The following is a 23,048-nucleotide window of genomic DNA, read 5'->3' as shown; positions in this document are numbered from 1 at the left end:
GAGGGGATAATAAGTTGTCCGACATAGTGGTCGGCGGAAAATAAAGTCATTTGACCTAAGATTATACGCATGTTTAGTTTTTAAAAAAATGATTGAATTGAATTTAGCATGTATTGTGGTGCTAAACCATTTAATATCTTGTAGAAAAGAACTAGTTGATGTTTATACCTTCCAGATTGTAGTTCAAGAGACCAAGTTCACTACATAAAATGATTTTAGAAGAATTACATTTAGCCATCATTCCTGTTACTCTCCTGGCTGCTTTAATGTGGACATGTTTAGGCAATTCAGAGTTTTCTTTTCCTTGTTCCAAGTTGCCATACGCAACACCACCATATTCTAATATAGGTCTGATAAAAGCCGAACTTTAACAATGTTTCTCTATTAAGTGTATGCTTGAGTAATCTTAATATATTCAATTTTTTGATAATGAGAGTTAATATGCCTCTTGTCAGTTTGTCGCTATATATTCAATACTCATATATTTTCGCATAGTATACTAAAGATTTATTTAGCGTAATCATACTATGCCGAAATAGAGCACGGCAAATATTTTCAACTAAAATCTTACAAGCGCCGACAGCGGGTTTCGAACTCACGACGATAAAATAATTCCAGCTTGAAGCCCAACGCGTTACCGCTACGCTCAATAAGCCAAAAATGTAAATGATGGTATTCATATATAAAACGTAGATATATACGACTAACATCAAGCAATGAAAATTATCAATCTTTCTAAAAACACTTCACTATTGACGGTAATTTTAAAGTTAAAGTTTCTGATAAACTTTTGAATAAATTGACTGAACATTTTTCAAAGAATCACAAACACGCTTTTTTAAATGACGCTTGATAAAGAATGTACAAAAAAAAAATTCAATGAGATTTCGTCTGCTAAAAATTTCCAGTTTTTCTCGGGAAGGTCAAACGTCTTTCATTTCTTGATAAGAACATAAATCTTTTTTAACTTTTTACTGTACAACAACTTATTGATTAAATAAACAATCAAATCAATTAACTTATTTGAAAAAAAAACACCCAAAAAACAAGCACTTGCTTTTCCATTGATTATTTTTAGAGACTAGTCAACACTCAAACGTCACAGCTACTTTTAGCAAAGAACGTCAGTATAATCAACAGCCGGCATAATAATAGCAATAGTGTTGTGTTGTGCATGAACTATGCCTAAATAATAGTCAGGGTTTGATGCATACTGCACGAGTCGGAGGCTACTATTTAGGCATAGTACATGCACAACACACCACTATTATATAAATATTATAACGTCAGTTGCATGTATTTCTAATTTACAGGTAAATAATGGAATTGAAAAATGAAAATAACAGAAATGAGTTTATTTATTTTGAAAACCCAATATTATTCACATGCAGATGCTTCAAAAAAGTTTATCTGGCAAGTTTATGAAAATTTATTGTTAAGTCATATAATATAAATAAAAACTAGCAAGCTGTTGACGAGTTGTAGGATAAAAATATGACAACTTTCTATTTATTATTTTGTCAGATAAATATTCTGACTTCTTCAAATTCAGCACAGGTACATGATGTTAGATATTTATGTCTTACAGTCATGTTTTATGAATTAACATACCCTTTACCTAATAAAACAGGATAAAGGTTATGTAATTTTAATTATTAGAAAAATATTCAACGTCAGGTGCACGTGCCTGTTGAATAAAGCTCTGTTGAATTGGCTGGAAAGTAACGGTTACGTCAATATTTGTTTGATATTTTTATCAGAGATTATGACAAGTTTAAACTTTAAATTCTGTCACACGAGGAAACAAAAATCAATTCTATGCAAAATTCTAGCCGGCCTCGCCCGTCCCATTCAGAAGCAAACGGTCATCTTCTTAGCTGTATTTACATAGTTTTGTAATAATAAGTACATATCAAATTTTCAGTCTCAAATCTAAATGATTAATTGAAATACATTCTTAAAATAAATCACCCACGTCCGCATTGGTATCGGACGTCAATATGAAAATTAAAAAAAAAACCTGAAACTTTCCTTGCGGGGCCCTAATTAAACCGTGTAAAGTAAGTTACGGTTCAAATCAAAACTCTGAAGTTGGGGTCAATTCTCAACAAGATCAAATTTTAACGTGTCAACGGTCATCAGAGTTTAGAAAAATCTTTCTCATACCGTTGAAAAATGACCCTGGGTATAAATTTCACGATTTTGGTCTCAATTTTTAACGTTAAAAAATGACCCCTGGGTCAATTTTCAACCCTGGTCAATATTCTTCGTTACACCTGCTGGGTTCGTTAGTAAGTCGGAAGCACGTCATTTATAGTTAGTGAAAGCAGGAAGTGGCCCGCTCTACCGTCGTAACAATAGTACATTTATGCTCATACGAACCAAGGAAGAGCCGCATGAGATTTTAAACCAAGAGAACGACATACCTTCATTGATTATTTAAGTCTGTGCACGACCGAAAACTATGATGACTAATACGCGTGTCATACAGAAGCAATATGCTTCCCCTGCTAAATCATCAGTTGACAGCAAAGTGATCTAGAGATCCAGACCAGGACGAGAGATAAAGAAACCGAACTATCTAGAAATCTATTCAACTAACTAAAATGTGTTTTAAACTTGCTATTAACGAATTTTTGAGATGTTTGATAAGCATTTGTGAAATTTCAGTTGGCACATTTTTACTGGTTTCATATTTAGTTTTAGTTTGAGATGTTTTGAGTAAGTATGATTATTGAGGATTTGAATTTCTTAGGAATTAATACTAGTAACAAGAGAATTTATTTACTTTTGAATATAATAGGTTTGTTACCTAATGAAAAATTTGAGCAATTATCTCAGTAAATTCAAATGCTCCAAGGTTTGTAAAACTTGATTCTGATTAATAGCCAGATGTATTATTTTTTATTTAAAAAAGGGGATGTAATAGAAGTGTCTTTTGTACAAATTAATTTATCTAAAACGTTGCTTTGTGAAACTTTCCAGGTTGGGACGATAATAAAAATGAGTTAATCGCATGGCTGGATTATGTTCACATCATTATATGTGCCTTAATGATAATTTTAGCAAATTTCATCTTAATGCAAGGTAAGAAAATTTAGTTCTTGTTGTTCTAGTTTGTTAATGGTTCGTTATGCAACTTATAAAACAAACACTAGCCTTATGATTCGAAATTAAAAATAGTGAATAAGGATGTTTACTGGTGGTGGAATAAAAGTCTAATGAAACATTATTTCGGTAAGTTTCGGTAAGTTATTGTATATAAACACAACCAGAGCGCTCTGTTTCCATCGCGTCGACAGGATGATCGATAAACTCCTTGATAGTTACGGTAATTTGTAGATTTATAAACTTCACAAAGAAAATTGAAAGTTGGACGGGGGCTAAACATATCAACAATCCTGACAAACAAGAAAAAAGGGTCTTGTAGTTACGGTTTTGTATAACTTTGCAAAAAATGTGGGAAAGGGGGGTGGCTAACCCCCCCCCCCTCCCTCGTAATATCCCTCCGGTTCTGACGCCTATGCCTCGCAGTTATGTGTTTTCCTTCATATTTGTAATTTAAATCTTTGACAACATCCATTTTATATCAATTTTTGTAGTTGATATAGTTATGTTGAAAGTACTAGCACGCAGGACAGTTAAGGCAACATTTTGCTTTTAAACAGCAGTAAAAGGAGGTCGTTTTGCTTTTGTCTAATCATTTCTGCATAATGAATAGTTCTAAACTATTTTGGGTGTTATTGTAAAGATATGGGTCTCCTTTACTTGACCATGTCTAAATTTGTCGGTCACGTGACTTTTAAGGGTCACGTGGGCATCTTTTAGACAAAAATCGTCAATGCTAAAATGAGACAAAAAGTTCAAGGGCAAGGCAAAGAAATTTAAGAGTAAGTAATATGGCAACATATTCAAAATTATCCATACATCATAGAAATCAATGCTCATTCAGTTGTAAAGTTTACTAGTTATGTAAATTTCTTTAAAAACTGGCTACTTGTTCCTAAAATCGTGCATTTTTGTATATTTTCATTAAAATTACAAAGTAAACCTTTATCTCTCAACAAATGAGCATCAGTTTTTATAAAGAACTCGTAAAAGGGAAGAAAATCGTACCAAGTTTAATAATATCTATAGCCGTCTTGCACTTGAACTTTTGCATTTAATTTCTCAATCTAGAAGTCCTCTCAAATCAATACACATTTCAAACGCACAAGTGATCCCAAAAGGGGAGGTAACTCTTTGAGCGATAACTCTTTTGATATAGGCGCGATGTCATTTTATCACATAATCCAAATTAATTTTAAGATATGTTTCAACAGTAAATTATGTAAATGGTTATTTAATCATAGTGCTTCTGTTTTATTTATTTTAAAAGAGACAAGATGGGTACGATGAATTGTCCGCATTTCCTCTGTTGTATCATGGATGTAAACAAAAAACCGTTGTGTATCAGTTCTCTTGGTTAACCGCATTCGCGGAGTTATTGGTTTCTTAATATTTTTTTAGTAATGGGAGAAAAATATATAAGAGCTAATTGTACACAATTATTTGAGGGATTAGATGTCAACAGAGACAAATGAAGCCCCTGATATTAATATACTAACTAAATTGTTCTCATAATATATATTAAAAATAAGATATATAGTATTTTTTCATTATTTATGTGCAGCCTTTGCCCAATGACTGCATATTCTATAGCACTGCTTGGGTCTGTTAATATTATTCTGGGGAGGGGGTTCAAAGGGGTAACTTTATTCTGTTTGCCAGGGGCCAGGTACCATGGTGTTTTACTATGTAAATTGTGAATTAAATTAGAATTTGCCACGGGGACTATACATGTAGATCTGCCCATGTATGAGGCCTTTTCCCACCCCCCCATAAGCAATCAACGGTATTCACCTTTGTATTACACATGTTACACTTGTAATTTAAACACTCATTAAAATTGACTTTTATTTTTATTCAACACATGCAGAATGATAAGATTAAGGAGAGGGGGGAGGGTGAGCATATCTATTCATTCACAAAATAAATTCTAAACGCTCATTTCTCATTACCGAGAAAGGAAAGAGAGTGTGTAAATCCTGCAACAAGGCGATCAAAAACCATTTTTGGTTCATATCAATATATTGAATTTAAATAAGTCTGAATTCTCCTATGTGAGAGACTCTCTCTCCCGCCCATTTACATACCATCCCCTTTCCACTTCTCAAACAAAATTATATATATAGAAACAATTATATTAATTTGGTTCATTTGTTTTATTAATTCAAGAAGATAAAGGGACTTTCTGAAAAAAAATTCTGTGACAACATTTAAACCTGACATATGCATGCAAACTCAAAATTGCAATTTCTTTTTATGATGTCAATGTGTTTATTGTATGACTTCTTAGTTCTGGTCCTCTTCTCTCTTCAAAAACACAGTCTTCCTGTTCCTAAAGTTCAGGTTTTTCTTTCCATCATTTCATCTTGTATATGACACCAGGATAAGGGTGCGGGTAAATGATCACCAATAAGAACATCATTTATGTAAATCTCAACACAAAGCTGGTACCATCTAAAATGAAAATTATATATATTTCAGTAAGTTTAACTTGTTATCAAAATGGCTGAAAGTCTGAAATGGAGGATTTTCTACAATTTGATAGTCAATGGAATTTATTTATCTTAATAAACATTTCTGAATCATTATGTTTAGATGTGCATTTAATTTTGCACAAATTCAAATACAGCTTTTCAGTTTGATCGATTTGAAATTATTCGCATCCTCACCCCTGATATGTGCATGATATTAGTTTAATTGCACCCCTTTATTTTACCCGGCCTGACCTTAAAAATGCACCCCTCTCTCTCTCTCTCTCTCTCTCTCTCTCTCTCTCTCTCTCTCTCTCTCTCACACACACACACACACACACACACACACACAACTGATTTGATTGATTGATATTATATAATGCTGGTGCAGTCAGTGTGAATTAAAACATATCATGTATTGTTGATGAGCAATATTCAAAATTGTAGATTTATAAACTAGAGCCGAGCTCGTTGCAAAGCAACGAGTAGGTCTTCCGTCGCAACTTCATGTCGCGAAAGGATTGTCCATCAGTCTGATTAAAATACCTCCTTCGCCTGACACTTGTCAGAGCCTGACAGACCCTGTATTGATAAAAGGTCATCTTTACATGACAATTTCTTCTTACGAATTAGAACTTTAGAAAATTGATTGGAACTCTTCAAATGGAGACCCAAAAAAATTTATTCATACCTGTTTTCTATGTAACCTCTAGATTGAGTATTGCACTACTCATTAAACAGATAAAGGCATATCTTTGCTAAGTAGGTGTTTATTTAATTTGTATGCAAATGTGGAGGTCAAGTAGGTATAGTCTGTTATTGATACCGGTCTTTCAGAACCTGGCGAGTGTAAGGAGAAGGGAAATGGTTTTTAATTATACTGGATTATCAATATGATAATAGTAAGTTCAAGAAATCGAAAACGAGACTCAATTTCAAAGTATTATTTTCATACCAGGCAAGTTCTTCGTTTAACTTACTTCAAGTTTAGGATAACTTTAAAAAGTACATCATTTATGTACATGTATATAATTAATTTAATTATAATATAAGTGTGGATGTGGCGGTGGGGGAAATGACCCACAAATCAATTTTCTAAGCGTTAACTTAAGGGAAATTTTGGTTGAGAGAAAGGGGGCATTGCTCCCACTGGACCATCTAAAAGGTACTGTTAGCAAGCTCACAAATGATATCCCCGCTAAGAAAGAAGTCATTACTCACGTATTTCTCTATTAGAGAATAATGGATGGTTCGTTTTCTTTAAGTAGTGAGTCAGACAAGGCAGGGTATATTTACAGGTCACAAGTAATCTTTATGACAAACTCTAGCTTTTACTCATTTCCATTAATACAAGATATGACACATGTTTAATATGACTTTGAACTTGCGCAACTGACCGTGGGTCAAGTTCATGACACATCATCGGTCATCAGGAATCTTTACATGAAATAGAAACTCCCAATGTTTCTCCTTAAATGACTTAGGAACAAATCATTACACACTCTCAGGTCATAAGCAATCTGTGTGTGAAGTAAGAAATTCCAAAGTGGACAGGAAACAAATTTTGCACTTTTCCTGCCAGTGACCTTTACTTTGACAAATGACCTTGGGTTTAGGTCATGACGCTTCGTCAGGTAATGAGTATTATTTGTATGAAGTAAGAACACTTCCAATGTTTCTCCATCAGAAAGATATAGACCGGACACGACGTACGGACGGACAAGGTGATTTTTATTTACCCCCCCCCCCAATTTATTTTCGTGGGGTTTAAAAATCTTTTTCGCCCGTTTTGTGCGGCACAAAAAAGACCTATATTTTTCAATTATTTCTATCATATCTCATATAAATATACATGTAAATGTATGATTTGTATGCACATTTGAGTTCTTCTCATCATCGTCGGAAAGGACAAGAAACCCTTGGGGTCCAATAATGTTCTTTCATGGGCATTTGTCAATTTGCATCACTAAATGATTTCCAAGCGGTAATAAGCTATCAAAGCTATTGAGATGTTACATGTAGATATTGAATTTCTATAGATTTAAATTTAAGGTTAGGAAAAAAAACCACTTTTTTATACAGTAAAAAAAAATCTTAAATAGCTTTATGTACGCGTACACATAAATAAGAAGATGTAGCGAAAGCTATAAAGACTTGATTTCTTCTGTTCTAGACTTTTTCAGAGTTAACAAGCTACAAGTTAACAATCTCCCATTTTGACAAGCTAGATTAAAAATAAAATATTCAGCTGAGTTTTAATCTGCATTACAACCTCATATTACACAGCTTCAATGATTTTTTTTATCAATGTGCATATAACAATAAGTAAAATCCCCAAGAACAAATATCTATCGCAATTAAATGCATACATTTTTGGGAGGCAGAAAAGTCGCTATATTATAGTCTGCAAGTCAATTGAACTACTACAATTATTTCAAAGAAATAAGAAACTGTCGACACTTGCAGTACTCTGATGATTTAATGACGATCGACCGACTTTATTGCTTAATGTAGTCGTATATCATTACTTCTAATCCTGAGAACAAATTTTATTTAATATTTGACTTAAAACTGTTAACTTATAAACCCAGAGACATAAATAACTTATTAAGTTATTTAAGTCTCTGATAATATATATTTTATTCTGTTCATAACTATAGAAGTTTAGCGTGTTCAACAGGTTAATTTTTTAGCCACATTCTCAGATTACGATATCGCACCTTTAATGTGAGGTTGATTGACATCGAATATTTAAACACTTACTGTTTAACAATTGACCGCTGCATTGAAAGCATCCTTCCAAATGTTACTCAATTATTTATCAATTGCTGATCTGCAGCCCGGGGGCAAAATTTTAGGCTATGAGCGCTGACGCGACACGAGATTTTCGGTCGCACGTGGAGCGGATTCATTTGACTTAGCATAGACTGACCGAATAAACACACGGGTGGGAAGGTGACATACATTGAGGAGAAAAATGTACACATGTTAAGTAGTCGCCAAAAATGGGTCTTCGCCACATTTTGAAAAAAAAAATCCCTTGCACTGTGATCATGAAACCGATAAAATCTAAACAAATCTTGTTTAAAAACACATGTGAACATTCTAAAAATAATCACTAAATCCCTCAATTCTATCGTGTCAGCCTCTACCGCCAATCACAACTTCTCGGGCCTTTCTGGCAAGCTCGGAAAAACACTTCGAATGTATTACCTAGGCGTCCATGACGACCCCCCTTTTTTTAAAACTTGATATAATTACAACACATTTTATGATCTGTTGAGATGTGAGCTATACTTCATTAAAGGTATCAATATACACTAAAATATAACACAGAAACGACATACAAAACTTCTTGCCGATACTTATTTAAATGGGAAGCGACTCCATTTTGTATAATATTCTAACATCCGGTGATGTTAATACATTCGAGGTGTTTTTCCAAACTTGCCAGAAAGGCCAGAGAAGTTGCAATTGCCTCTACCGCATGTGTTAATTTGATATTTGATTTTTTTATCCTGCCTTGAACGCTTGGAGACTTTCATTTTCTTAATTCGGCTAAATAATGCTTCCAATTTTGAGCGCGCTCTCTCTCTCTCCCTCCCTCTCATTTTATGTGCAACCTTATGAAGACGTCAACTACTTTCTACGATATCTATAAAACCTCTCAGCAGTATTTAGCGGAAATATTCGTGGGTAAATAAAAAAAATCTTAAATTGAAACACAAGTCAATCTTACATGTACCGGTCAAAATCTCGAATAAACAAATAGTTGGAATCGTACAAAATATCAATAAACATGCACGTGTGATAAAGCACATGCAGAAGAACACGAGCTACCGCGGATCACTTGTCCACTCGCGCGGGATCTCCTTGGCTATGTTCTAGGGGTGATCATTTGAAGGTTTAATCTTTGTGGTTTTTCGTTGTTTATCTATAACATTATTAGTACATGTATAGTTTTTAGAACATTTTAGAATTACAAATTCACTATTGATTTATGTCTGATGATGTTTCTGATTTGGAACAATATCGCTTTTATCAATTTTTAGAGGGGCTTCTCAATTCACATTCTAATGTTTCATTCAATAAATTGAAGGTGAACAAAAAGAACATAAAATTGAAACAGTTCTTGTATATATATCTTGTTATTAGATAACCGCTGACCTCTAGGTAGTGCAGCCGCGACCGATTTCCTCGGCCGCGGATGAGGGATCGGATAACTTACGTAAAGTTAAAACACACATAAAAAGCTCAGAACCCGGGAAGATTTACAATGTTTGCAGTATGATGAATAAACTCTAATTAATATAAGTTTTTTCCCCCTTTAATCCCACAGTTGATCTATCTGTCTGATACTGCTTCAGTTCGAGTTTATGATTAAACAGAACGATTTCTTATTCTATCGTTTAATTCAAATTAAGAAGAGTAAGCTTTAATGTCATTGTGTACGATTCTTTTGTTTGCTGCTAAGTAAAATCGCATATGACAGACGCGATTCTTGTGTATTAGATAACCGCTGACCGCTAGGTAGTCCAGCCGCGACCTTGGCGATCCATTTTTATCGGCCGCGGGCGAGATGGGTTATGTAATGACGCACACAACTAAGAATTTAGGTCGATTTGAAATTCAAATCTATTTCATGGAAGTTATTTTTTTTTTAAATCTAGTTTATGTATCTCACTAGATAAGAAAAAGAACGTTTATATTTTCTCGTTTTTGTTTTTCTTAACGGTTGTCCACTATAGGACCTAAACAGAGGTTACTCCAAAAAAAAGGCTGTAAGAAAAACATGTACACGTATACTTTTTAGACACTTTTTCAAATGAATCAAAGCATCCCGTATATGCTGGAACACTTTCAGCTGTTAATATATGTACGTTTTTCGCACGAAGACGATTCGCTTACTTGCCAAATGAATACAGGTACATGTTAACAAGACAAGCTTTTTACACTCATAATACGCATAACCGGTACAAAATAGTTTTGTAACGACATTGATAACACAATAATGAACAACTTTTCTATCGACAGCTATAGCGAAATATTAACCATTTTTGAGTTATAAAGCGAAGACTTTTTAGGGCTCTAGACCCCTAATTTAAGGGGCCAGCCCTTTTTCAATGGTGTCAAGTGAAAGCCCTTGACATTTTGCACATATTTTATTCTATATGTGTTTAGAGAAAATTTTAAACTAAAGAGCTACATAACAAAAACACAACAACAAATCAGCATTTTTTGAAACACAAATTCAAATTAATTTTTTGAAACTTTAAAGGAGGAAAATTGTAAAAACAAAACTCGGAGGACAACGTTCAAACTCTCTATTTTGAAGATTTGTGACTTTGTAACACAGGCTGTGAGCGGTTTCAGAGCCTTTGCGTGCACAAGAATGCCTATATTTTTGGGAAAAAGGGGAATAACTCGGTACCGGAAGTGTCGATATCAACGATTTTCCACAGATATTGAGAAATAGTAACTACCAATAAGCTCTGCAAATTTAAACTTTATAAGACAACAAACAAGCAAGATATTTGAGTTTTAAAAAACGTCTAGAAGAAAAAAAAGAATAAAAAGAATTACCAACAGAATCATTACAAGGTCTTCAGTTGAAAACGGAAGACCTTAATAACATAGGTTTATATCGATCATTTTAAAACATTAAATGAAACCATTCGTACGTGAAAATACTTTTTCTAATTCAATTGTCTCATAGAATAATCAGATTGATCATTATTTCAATGATAAATTATTGAACTTATACATGTATGTTATTTACTTACATTTTTTTTCCAGCCTTTTTTTTTCAAATCAGTGTGACACGTTTCAAATTACTCTGCAAATAACAAAATATAATCATGAGAAGTCATACAATTTAATTTACATGCATATAAGGACATGTCAACAGTAATTTGAACATTTTTGTGAAAGGTCTACATATATTATGCATGGATGGGTAAAATGACCAACACTTCAAATTTTATTTGAAAGTTACATATGCACATTCTACACAAACATTACAATATATGACCATGAATGTAGATTCCTCATTTAGAGAAAATCAGATGGAGACATGCAGTCATTTGTTTATTATTATTTGGGTTTTTTTTATTACCAATAGTACAGCATCATAAGTATGAACCCAGGTGACAAGATTTCAAACAGTGTTATGGTAGTATATACTGAGTTCTAAAAACAAACTAGTAATAATTAAGAATTAACTGATTAATGTGCATAAACATCTTAATATATCAACTGGATGAATGTGTAAAAAATATAAATGAACTGTCATGGAAGAATTTTGAACACAGTAGAAAGGTGTTATTGATCAGCTGTTTATCAATTTCCAGAAAATGAAATCAGCATCTTTTAGCCTGCACTGTACTGATTTTCAGAAAATCAAATCAGCTGTTTTCACACAGTCTTTGTATTGTTTACTTACAAATTGAAATAAAAACAAACAGCTATGTAAAGCTAAATATTGTCAGTACAAGTACTATGAACTGATTCGTGTCGATTGGTGAACATGATCAACAATTTAACGGACTGGCAATAAAGCTACATGTACAATGTACATTGTATAGGCCTAAATGTAAACAATGCAGTCTCTCCTCATGTTTTGAACGAAACAACACATTAAGTCGATCAGAAATGCATCAACAGTATAAAATCACAATAAAATAGTTATTGAACTATCTGGTATATTACAAATACACTGTATATCTATTCTACATACCTGATAAATCATCAAAAGATCGCCATCATCGGGAATACCAGCTACACGTGTTTACATCGTCTGACGAGCGCTTTTGGGACGCAGATTCACACCCAAACGACAGATGCGTTATTGAAATTCTTCGTATATTCTGATAGTTGTAAACTTATAAAAACACACATGAGTGATTCGTAGTTATATTTTGCTTATGAAGTATTAAATCAGCCGTATTTTATGCTTAAACTGCTGTTTTCGGTATATGTTCTATATATGGTAATACAGAGACGGGGCGTATATTATGACGTCATAACTCATTATCCTTTCATTAGCATATCAAAACGATGTGTTGCCTTATCTGTCCTGCGCAAATCTTCGAAAATAGGTCACTGAAGCGTTGAAGCGGAGGGCTGTGTCAAAAATAGTTCGGACCGGAAGTATTTGATAATTCATCACCCGTTTGTCACACGAGTAATATACACCATACGTATGATATATATATATATATATATATATATATATATATATATATATATATATATATATATATATATATATATATATATGTGTGACTGGCGTCATGAGAAAAGGGCCCTTAAGGTCAAATGTTCACATTTTTTGTTTGTTTGTAAAATCAATTCGTTGTCTTTTTTTATTTATAAAAATACCAAACTTTTGCTTATAGCACATAATTTAACGATTTTATGGGTATTTTTGTGTGCAATATTCAAAATATCTGTAACGTCGACGAGGACATGTTGACGTCAAATGACGTTAAACATATGCGGAGTGATAACGCTGGTCCGTTTAGTAATATTTGTCAAACACTTATTTGATTTTGTAAAAAGGTATCGATAATTCTCAGGGATAACTTGGTAATCGGTAACCTTTAAAGTCCCGTTTCGTATATCTTACTGGTAAATCGTATTATTCTTTAAACACTCCAAATTAAAGTACATGATAATCATTAATATGTCTCAAACACTTTTAATTTGATCATTAGCAGTTGTAACACATTGTATGTTAAACTGAAAGAAATTTATGATACAAGTTAATCGTAATTTAAATAAAAATAAATTAATAAAAAATATAGTGTCAGCTAATACGTTCCGATATTTTAATTCTAACTATTTCAAAATTAAATTCGAGAAAAAAACTAATCCAACTCACCAATTTTTAATGCCGGAAACTATCGTTCCAACATACTGATCGGTTAACAATTGCCATATCAAATGTTTATGCATTTCGTTTAAAATTTTATTGTCGCTTTACTTAAAATGATCGAAGGGAGATTCAACAATTTAGATGAAAACTTCATAATTCATCCAGATGGATTCAATAAAAAAAATAAGCAAAAAAAGAACATAACATCCGTCGATAGATGAATGAATTGAATGAGTTACAATTCCCATGAAGATCAATGTAAATGAATAAATGAATGAATGAATGAATGAACAGTTCAACAAAGATATAAATGGATGTGGTAGCTGTCAGTTTATTCCTCAGTAGGAGCGGGGCACGTCAGATCTCTCGCATGTTCTCGTACAAACGATCTCAGATTTTATATAAATATCTTTGTCTCTCAGAAGAAAGGCCGCCTGGAAACAAACAATTCTTTTAAATATCAAGTCCCATCTTTACATTATTTTTTTCTAAATAAAAAAACGAAGCTATTCTAGCTATACCTTTGGTTAATACTAGAGGAAGAATACTGCTGGAAAAATCAGCGGTGGAGCTGCGGCATAATGTGATTGGCCTTTCATCATCCTCAGAAATTTCCTTTTCAAACACGATCCCAGGATTAAGAGCACTATATCGGAAGTGGTAGTAGCTTCTGGTGCCTTGAATTGGACAAAACTCGTCGGCAAGGAAGGACTTCCAGGCCCGGCACTGAAATGTTTCGTCAACGATAACGGCTTTGTTACCTTTCGATGACTTTTCTACCGTTCTTACCATATCCAAAAGGGAATCATTGTCTGTCCTGGAAATTTTGTAAACATGTCAATGAATTTCTGTATGTTCTCTTAATCAAATTTGCAGTAATTTAACTTAGATATCTTAATGCCCGGTCACACTGCACAACAATTGTGTATACGCACGAAACACGCACAAATTTTGATTCTTATTTGATACATGTACATCTGCGATTTGAGCATTTATTTACATAAGTTTTTTTTTCTGACGTGGAACCTCTGTAGTTGTCCGCCGATATACGTTATGCGTGCACAGAATGAATCTCTGCCATTCAGTCAATTTAAAGGTGACTGAAAGATAACTGAAAAGTGACTGAATGGCTAATTTGTGCCATTCAGTCACCTTTCCAAACCAGTCAGTCATCATCAGTTGACTGAATGGTAGATTTTCATCCTGTGGCGATTCTAGGTTTTGAGTGATCGGATTTGTGTAAGAGTTTCCGATGCAATGCGTTCTATGTTACGTTATTTTTGCATAAATAATGTATTTTTTACGCGCGCAATGCTTGAAATATGCGTGGACTATATTAAAGTCATCGTTTGAGACGCCCATACGATGCCTGCTCCTCTCTGGCGAGGTGAACGCATTTACGCTATACTGCGTGTAAAAGTTGCTCAACATTCAAAAATTAAAATTTGTATGAATGTATTTATGTTTTTCACGCGCTATGTACTTATTCGTCGTTTTGATTTATCTTTATACAATGTTAATCCAGTATGTACATATTTTTGAACCAACATTTATTTTGATACATTTATATTTTACAAAATATCTGTAGATACGTTCAGATAAAAGGTGATAAGGACATAAATGCAAGTGTAAGGATACGAGTGTCTGTTTAAATAATAATATATCTTGAGAAATTTCTACATGCCTTTTATAATAATCCAGTGCAGTTAGTTTTTCCTCCTCTGATACAGCGCCTAACACATTACATCTTAGAGATTCGCATTTTGGACAAACATCAGTTCTTGGAGAGGCAATTTTGATGTGAGGAACACATTGGAGCCATATGTTCTTAAATGTTGAAAGTTCTACAGACCTTTGATAGTAAAACATTTAAATGCATATGTTGTTCTGGTGATAATTTAAACTTAAACGCCACTCACGCAAAACTTATTTTTTTTTCTTTAAATGTTATATCTTTCATTGCTCTCCTCACAAACAGGTTGATATCTAGTATGGATATCAATTTTAGTTGAGGGTGCTGGCCGAAGGACTGGATTTTCGTCTGATGCATTTCCATGGGGCACTGCTGGAAGGGGAAACCCGTATTCCTCACTATAGCGTATGATGAAACTCACCACCCTTTTGATGTCAAGAAATGAAAGGGCATGCTTTGGCTTTCTTCCTTTGTTGCCATGGTTCCTAGGAACCGGTCCATTCATTTTCTGATGTTTCAACAAATTTTTTAGCTGCTTTTCGCCAAGATCATGTATGATAAGGAAAGCTACTTTACAGACCTCCCTATCATCAAAACTATAGATGTATCACTGGCGTTTTTTGTCACTGGTGTCTATACCAGTATTTCTACATTTTAGCTTTCCCAATTGCAAATTGTACATGTCTTTCTTGTCTCTAGTTAGTGTTCGCATAGTAAGTATATGATCTTTAATTTCTTCCTATTGAATTTTGTCAAAACAATTAAAATGACAAGAACAACCACTTGAAATTTTATCTCTAACACGAATCAAATCAGAATCTTCACTAACCCCGGCACATCATTGTAACTCATCTTCATGATCTTGTGAAAAATTTGACGCAAGTCTGCTAATGAATTCTTCATCAGATTCTATCAATTCGGGGAAAATTGTTTCTTCATTGTCTGCTCTATAATCACGATAAGAGTTTTGTTCTTGTTGCATAAAGTATTCCCGAATCACTTCATCAAGATCCTAGAAATATATACATTTTTTTATTTATCGTATTAAACTTGTTTATAATTATAAATTTCTGCAGAAAATAATAACATGATGATTTATATAGAAACAATTCCCCTGAATTTTTTTTTTGAACGATTAATAACGTGTATTTAAGTTCAAAAACTTATTGATTGTCAGACCATTAATAAACATATTTATATTTTTAAAAACAATCGATTAACTTGACCTATTCTACTAAACTGTAAATATAAATAGAATATTTTAGGGCGATACAACCGGTATCAAAATGCAAGCTCTACGAGACCACCTTATACCTGCTATGGCTACATGTACATGTAAACAATGTCTATAAATAGGCATACATTCTGAAATTTCTTGTTAATTTCACATTAGGGTTATTAGTACATTGTTTTTAAAATCGTGATCTTGTGTACAATTTTACAAAGCGCATATAAATTTTCCTCAAATCAAAACTTCATATCTTTTGAATGGAATGTAACAAGGTAACCTAATGTGTATGTAAATGTTTATACGGTTGTATCAATCGATCTGTTTTGAAAGCAGGGGGTAAATTATGCTACAATTTATATCTGCGAAAAAAGATTTAACTCTGCTTTGTAATGTTGTGCTGAACAAGACTTTTAATTCAGTAATTTAGGTAAGAGTTTTTACAAGACAGTATAAATGCATCCGATTCTTCAGAATTTCTTTTCTGGAATAATATTTCATATAATCAACATTGAATGCATAACATAATTGTATTACATTTGGATTGTGCAACTATTACCTGAAAATCCATTAAATCATTCTCTTCCTGGAGTCTGCCATATGCACATCAACAATATTACTGACTCAAACAACGCAGCAGTTCAAAGCAAATTGTAAACAAATGCAGCCGATAATAAAAACTTCCGGATTTACTTTAGTGCGATTTTGACGTTAAAAGTTTACGATCTTTGCGTTTTCTGATAACTGTGACGTTGGAAGATAAGGGCCCTTTTCTCATGACGCCAGTCATATATATATATATATAAAGTATTATGGTAAAAAAACTAACTTCATTGTAAATAAATACATTTTGGGGACAAATTGTGTGTGTGTGTGTGTGTATGTGTGTGTGTGTGTGTGTGTGTGGGTTGGTGGGTGCGTGGGTGGGTTAAAACTCACGGCTCGGGTGTGAATTCTGGTTTGGATTTATGACGTATATACTGCGTAGTATAGAAAGTCCGTAAAGCCAGTGCTGCTAAGAAGTCACGAGGAGAAATTAGTCCTGGCGCAGGTCTTAATCTGAATCCAGTGCGATCTTTAAATATAAAAGTAAACATAGCTTTATTGCATGTAATAAGGGTATAATCTAAACAATACTAGATAAGTTTCTTTAATTTTTTTTCATTAATAATAAAAATTATTAAAATACATGCATCATTTCTTGGCTATGTTTAAAGACGGCTCTCGTCAGCTAAACGTTTCTTTACCTTGAGTGTACGTGTATGAGACTGTATTTTGATTTTATTAATTTTAAAACCCTTAAACAAATATTTAGCTAATTGTAAGATAATATATATATATATATATATATATATATATATATATATATATATATATATATATATATATATATATATATATATATATATATATATATATATATATATATAAAATTTCCAGAATGCATACTGCTGTGACAAATTCGAAATTTTATATATATATATATATATATATATATATATATATATATATATATATATATATATATATATATATATATATAATTTCGAATTTGTCACAGCAGTATGCATTTTTGTTACATTTTTATTTATTAGAACAGATTTTGTAACAACGAACATGAAACAAATACAGTGTTAAAGCTGACATGAATTCATAAAAGCATTTGGTCGCCATATTAGTTTCGATCGCTCCTCTACTGCCACTGGGGTATATATACCGGTCGAGAAAGTTACGGTCTGTTGCTTTCCGATCGAGGCATTCACGTTGCACGGACTTCTAAATGCATGAACTACACATTGTAGTAAAATGTAGTAATAAAGAATAAAGAAATGTAGTAATAAAGAATAAAGAAAACAACAATCAATGAAATACAAAAACTATTTATTATTTGAAAGGATGTCCAAGGTATCCGTATTATTTTGCACATACAGTGCTGCCTTACTTCGCATGCACATCGAACACGTGTGTCGTTCATACAGAGTGCATAACGTCTGCATCTTCTTGAAAACCCCGGCGACACTACATCCAACGTAGTAGCTAAATGATAGTAAATCCAAGAAAGTAACAACTTTTCCATCCGTTCCTACAAAAACGTCCCGTTTCTAAAATCCATGCGATAATTGACATTGCTCGATCTGCCATACACAGGAAAACGGTCTACAATTATCGAGGAATTTTGGAAGTGTCTGCGCCTGGATTTCAGTCTAACTTGTTTCGTCGTTTATTGAATATTTCTTGCCAGTGCATTGGTTGTGATATTATTTTTGTTCAAAACGCGTTATTACAAGTCTTTTCGTCCAAGGTAACGTGTTCGGGTGTATGGAATTCCTGCATGCGGTGAAGCATGAATAGTGCTTTCGGCCTTATATAGGGGGTGTGTAGCGATGAGCAGAACAATAGAAATCGACAACTAATATGGCGGTAGTCGGAGATAAAAGGGAAATAATGCGTATTTATGAATTCATGTCAGCTTTAAGTGCCACAAAGAGGTTAAAGAACGATAACTGAAAAACGGTACCGTACACATTCTTTTTTAAAACAGAAACGTCATAGGAATTTGACTCAAATATGAATATAATTTAATTTACTCTGTAAAAACTTGGACACGACTTCAAGTTGCGGAATGTCGGTGGCTCTGTAGTTACATTCGGTTTGTAGCAGTTGGAAGTTTCTGTTGAATGTTGCACAGGCATGATCAGGATATAACTCGACCAGTTTATTATAAACGGTTCCCCTAAATACAGCACACACTGCTCATCAATATCAACCCAAATCTTAAAATGTACATCATTAATAAAATATGCAACATTTAAACGTGCTGACTACCTTTGTCTTTTTAAAAGACAGGAATAATATTACCATGTGTTGCGTTCCTCCTTTGTATAATACACTCTTGGGATTTTGTGGTCACTATAGCAAAACAAACAGAAGTGTAAAATGAACATTTTGAAGTAATGAAGATTCATAACCATAAAGATAGTTTAACTACAATTTGCGACATATCAAAATGTTCGTTTTGATCGGATACAGTATGAATCTTTTCTGTTATCGGCTTTATTATAAATGTAAAGTGATTCCTGTTTTTGGCTTTATTAATGTATTATTAGTTGTGTTTCAACACATTTAGTTACATAAGTAACAATATACATATGTTTTTGAGATATAACGCGGATTTCAATGAATAATTGATATAACTATGATATAAGTCAGTCTTTTTGAATATGTGCATAATAATTACACAATGTTTCGACATTTTTTATCGAAGGGTAACTCTAAATTTGTGTTATATATATATACGTATATGTGTTATATATATATATATATATATATATATATATATATATATATATATATATATATATATATATATATATATATATATATATATATATATATATATATATATAACACATATATATATATATATAACATATACGTTACAAGTAACGTAATTGTTATTTTAAAAACGTCTGAAGATTGAATGAAAGCGCTAACGTTTTACTCTGTGTTATCTTTCGTTTATCAAATTTTCTATATATAAAACGGGCGCCTATAAAGTGCAAAACGAAATCGAAACGAAACGAAACGATATTGAACGAAACGAAACGAAACCAATCGAAACGAAACGAAACCAATCGAAACGAAACGAAACCAAACCAAACGAAACCAAACCAAACGAAACGAAACCAAAAATCGAAACGAAACGAAACGGAATTTAAACAAAACTAATATCAATTTTGACTACATAAAAGTGAAAATAAATTCATTGAAATAAATTTTTAAACCATAAAATATAACTACCTGTATATTTCAGTTTACCGCTGTAAATTTTTAAGCAGATTATCCGAAATTCGCAAAAATTATTTAATTATTTAAATAACTGATGTACATTCCTATACCTTTTAATGTTTCTAATTTGTTTCATTAAACGATATTCAGATTTTATTTTGTCTTCATTTCTGCAATTTATATTTTCCTTCCCATAAGGATGCTTTGTGCCAAAGAACATATATATATATGAGTTACATTTGGTCTCATAATTCGCCATTTATTAAAGTGTTTCTTGTACAATAAAATATTATGTTTTATATTAGAAGAGATGATGTAAAATATATGTTTCTCCTATTTATTTGATTTATTTGCACTCACTGGCAGTATATGACGTCAGAAGTAACGCTACTTCTTTAATTCAATCAAAATCAGTCAAAATTAACTTTTTTCTTATCTTGTTATGAATGGGAAATATAAAGTGCATGCTTAAACAAGGAAAATTATCTTGTCACTTATTAGTCTTGTTTAGATACATTTCTGATTAAAATATGTTGTCTGTTCAAGCAGGAGCTCTATGTTTTCTGAAAGAAAAAATGTTTGAAAACAAGCTGTTTTATGCTAAAAATGGCGGGAAAAGCTTGTCTTCACGATGTCATATTTCTAAATTGTGGGCAGTTGAATCAAAATGAACATTAAGTTTAAACATCACATGTATATCTGTACAAAGAAAACAAATAATAACAGTAAACTGATGATGTTCATTTTAGGGGGCCATTTTAGGCACATATCATATATAGTCCTTTCGTTGAAATTGACAGAGCGGTTCTAGAGAAGAAGTTCATAATGTAAAAAGTTTACAGACGGACGGACAGATAGACATACATACAGACGGACAGACGGACGACGAACAAAATGTGATCAGAATAGTTCACTTTAACTTTCAGCTCAGGTGTGCTAAAAAAAATTTAAAAAAAATGTTTCAAATATTTATTTTCGTTAATGCTTACTGTTTGTAATCGCAAGACAATTTAGCCACTTCAGTTCTTCTTTTTTTGTACTCAGCATCATTGAAACCCTAGTAAAGTAAATCATTTTTATTTAGAAATCAAAATGCATTGTGAAAGACGTAAATAATGTTTAAGTCATTCATCTTTATTTTAAAAACTTCTTTATTCCTTTGTTGGGCATCAGGACAACTTGCCTTGCCCTTAAAAGAAGTTGCATCCAATATAACAAAGGCAACTCACCCTCTTTGCAGTCCCCCCCCCCCCCCCGAACAGAAGACAACATGCCCGCAATATTTTTCATGAATTACCACCCCCACCCCCACCCCCCTAAAAATATTATTTCATAGCACAGTTTACATTTAATTTTTGCCTTTTTATGATATATTTTCATTTGATATATTTCAACAAAAACAAAATCAAAAATGTAGCCAAAAAAATAGGTTGTTTCCAAATGCGGAGATTCAAGGTGCGGCACGTGTCCTTATCTAAAGACAGGAGATTCTTTTTCTTTTAAATGTGGCAAGACTTTCTATATTAATGAAAATATGTTGTGTAAATGCTTTTCAGTATTACATGTAACCACTGTGGCGAACATTACATCGGCCAAACCGGAACACAACTTACCGCCCGCATGCGCGTCCATCGCCAACAGATCAATGATCCCAGTACCAGAAATACCCCATGCAGTGAACATTTTGCAGATGTGCTAAGGGAGATCATGAAGTATTCCCATTTTATAAGCTTAAAACCTATTCAACTGCCATGAGACTTGTGAAAGAGAACTATTTTATTAAATTAGTTTCTCCGAAACTCAATAAACATTAAATATCTGTTTATATTATCATCTTTATTCTAGCCAGTGTTTGGATTTGTAAATTTATTGATGTCGTTATTATCGTATTTTGTCTAATTCAGTTTTCCATAACTTGAACATTTTAAATTACATTATGACGTCATGGATTTATTCCCTACCTGAAAAGACTCTCGTTACATCATGACGTCATAGATAACGTTTCTAAGGAAAACAATTTCATTTCTTATGTCTTATGTAGGCACCTACCTTCCCCTGAAGAAGGATGTTAAAATCCAGAAAGCGATAGTGAATAGAAATTTTGGAACTGTTCATTTTTTTTCTTTTTTGACTATATATATATATATATATATATATATATATATATATATATATATATATATATATATATATATATATATATATATATATATACGTTTTTAATTTTGTATAACTGTCTGAAGAGCCGACATGGCTGAAAGCGCTAACAGTAAACAATTTATTTAATTTGGACTGTCGCATTCTGTTTTATTTATTTAAGTATTTTTTGCTGTACCAAGGCTTTATTTATCTACATATATATATATATATATATATATATATATATATATATATATATATATATATATATATATATATATATATATATATATATATATATATATATAATAACAGAAAGCCGATTCAAAACTCTACCGGTTTCATTATAATCTTCATGAGATTCCTGAAGATTATAATGAAACCGGTAGAGTTTTGAATCGGCTTTCTGTTATTTTTTATTATTTAATACTTGTGTGAATTAACTTTACTCATTTTGGATTATATATATATATATATATATATATATATATATATATATATATATATATATATATATATATATATATATATTTATATATCCTTATATATATATAGCCTTATATATATAATATATATAGAGAGAGAGAGAGAGAAAGAGAGAGAGAGAGAGTTTTCAGTAGACCATAACAAAATAATCCATTTCTCTCAAATTTAATCCAGAGCATTTTCGCCCGATTGGCTCTTCAGTGGATTTCCAATTGTAACAGAAATAACAAACATTGACGTCGTTATTTTGACGTCATA

General features: G+C 32.4%; 1 protein-coding gene and 1 long non-coding RNA gene across 3 annotated transcripts in view; both read right to left on the bottom strand.

The window, feature by feature from the left end:
* Positions 1-23,048, bottom strand: part of LOC128169886 (phenylalanine-4-hydroxylase-like) — a 103,829-nt gene that overhangs the window by 8,518 nt on the left and 72,263 nt on the right. For both annotated transcript variants that reach the window (XM_052835922.1, XM_052835921.1), the window contains exons 5-8: positions 21,155-21,222; positions 19,236-19,286; positions 18,965-19,110; positions 17,316-17,451 (exon numbers count right to left, since the gene is read on the bottom strand). In XM_052835922.1, the coding sequence (XP_052691882.1) occupies positions 17,316-17,451; positions 18,965-19,110; positions 19,236-19,286; positions 21,155-21,222 (401 nt within the window). The remainder of the gene's footprint in view (positions 1-17,315; positions 17,452-18,964; positions 19,111-19,235; positions 19,287-21,154; positions 21,223-23,048) is intronic.
* LOC128169888 (uncharacterized) lies at positions 5,005-12,723 on the bottom strand. Its single transcript, XR_008241622.1, has 3 exons — positions 12,316-12,723; positions 11,363-11,415; positions 5,005-5,562 (listed from the first exon to the last, which is right to left on the bottom strand). It is a non-coding gene; the product is annotated as an uncharacterized LOC128169888 (long non-coding RNA).

The sequence above is a fragment of the Crassostrea angulata genome, unplaced genomic scaffold (genome assembly GCF_025612915.1).
Source record: "Crassostrea angulata isolate pt1a10 unplaced genomic scaffold, ASM2561291v2 HiC_scaffold_248, whole genome shotgun sequence".
In the NCBI taxonomy this organism is placed as follows: domain Eukaryota; kingdom Metazoa; phylum Mollusca; class Bivalvia; order Ostreida; family Ostreidae; genus Magallana; species Magallana angulata.
Note: the sequence above shows the minus strand (reverse complement) of the source record. Positions and strands in the feature narration are given on the sequence as shown.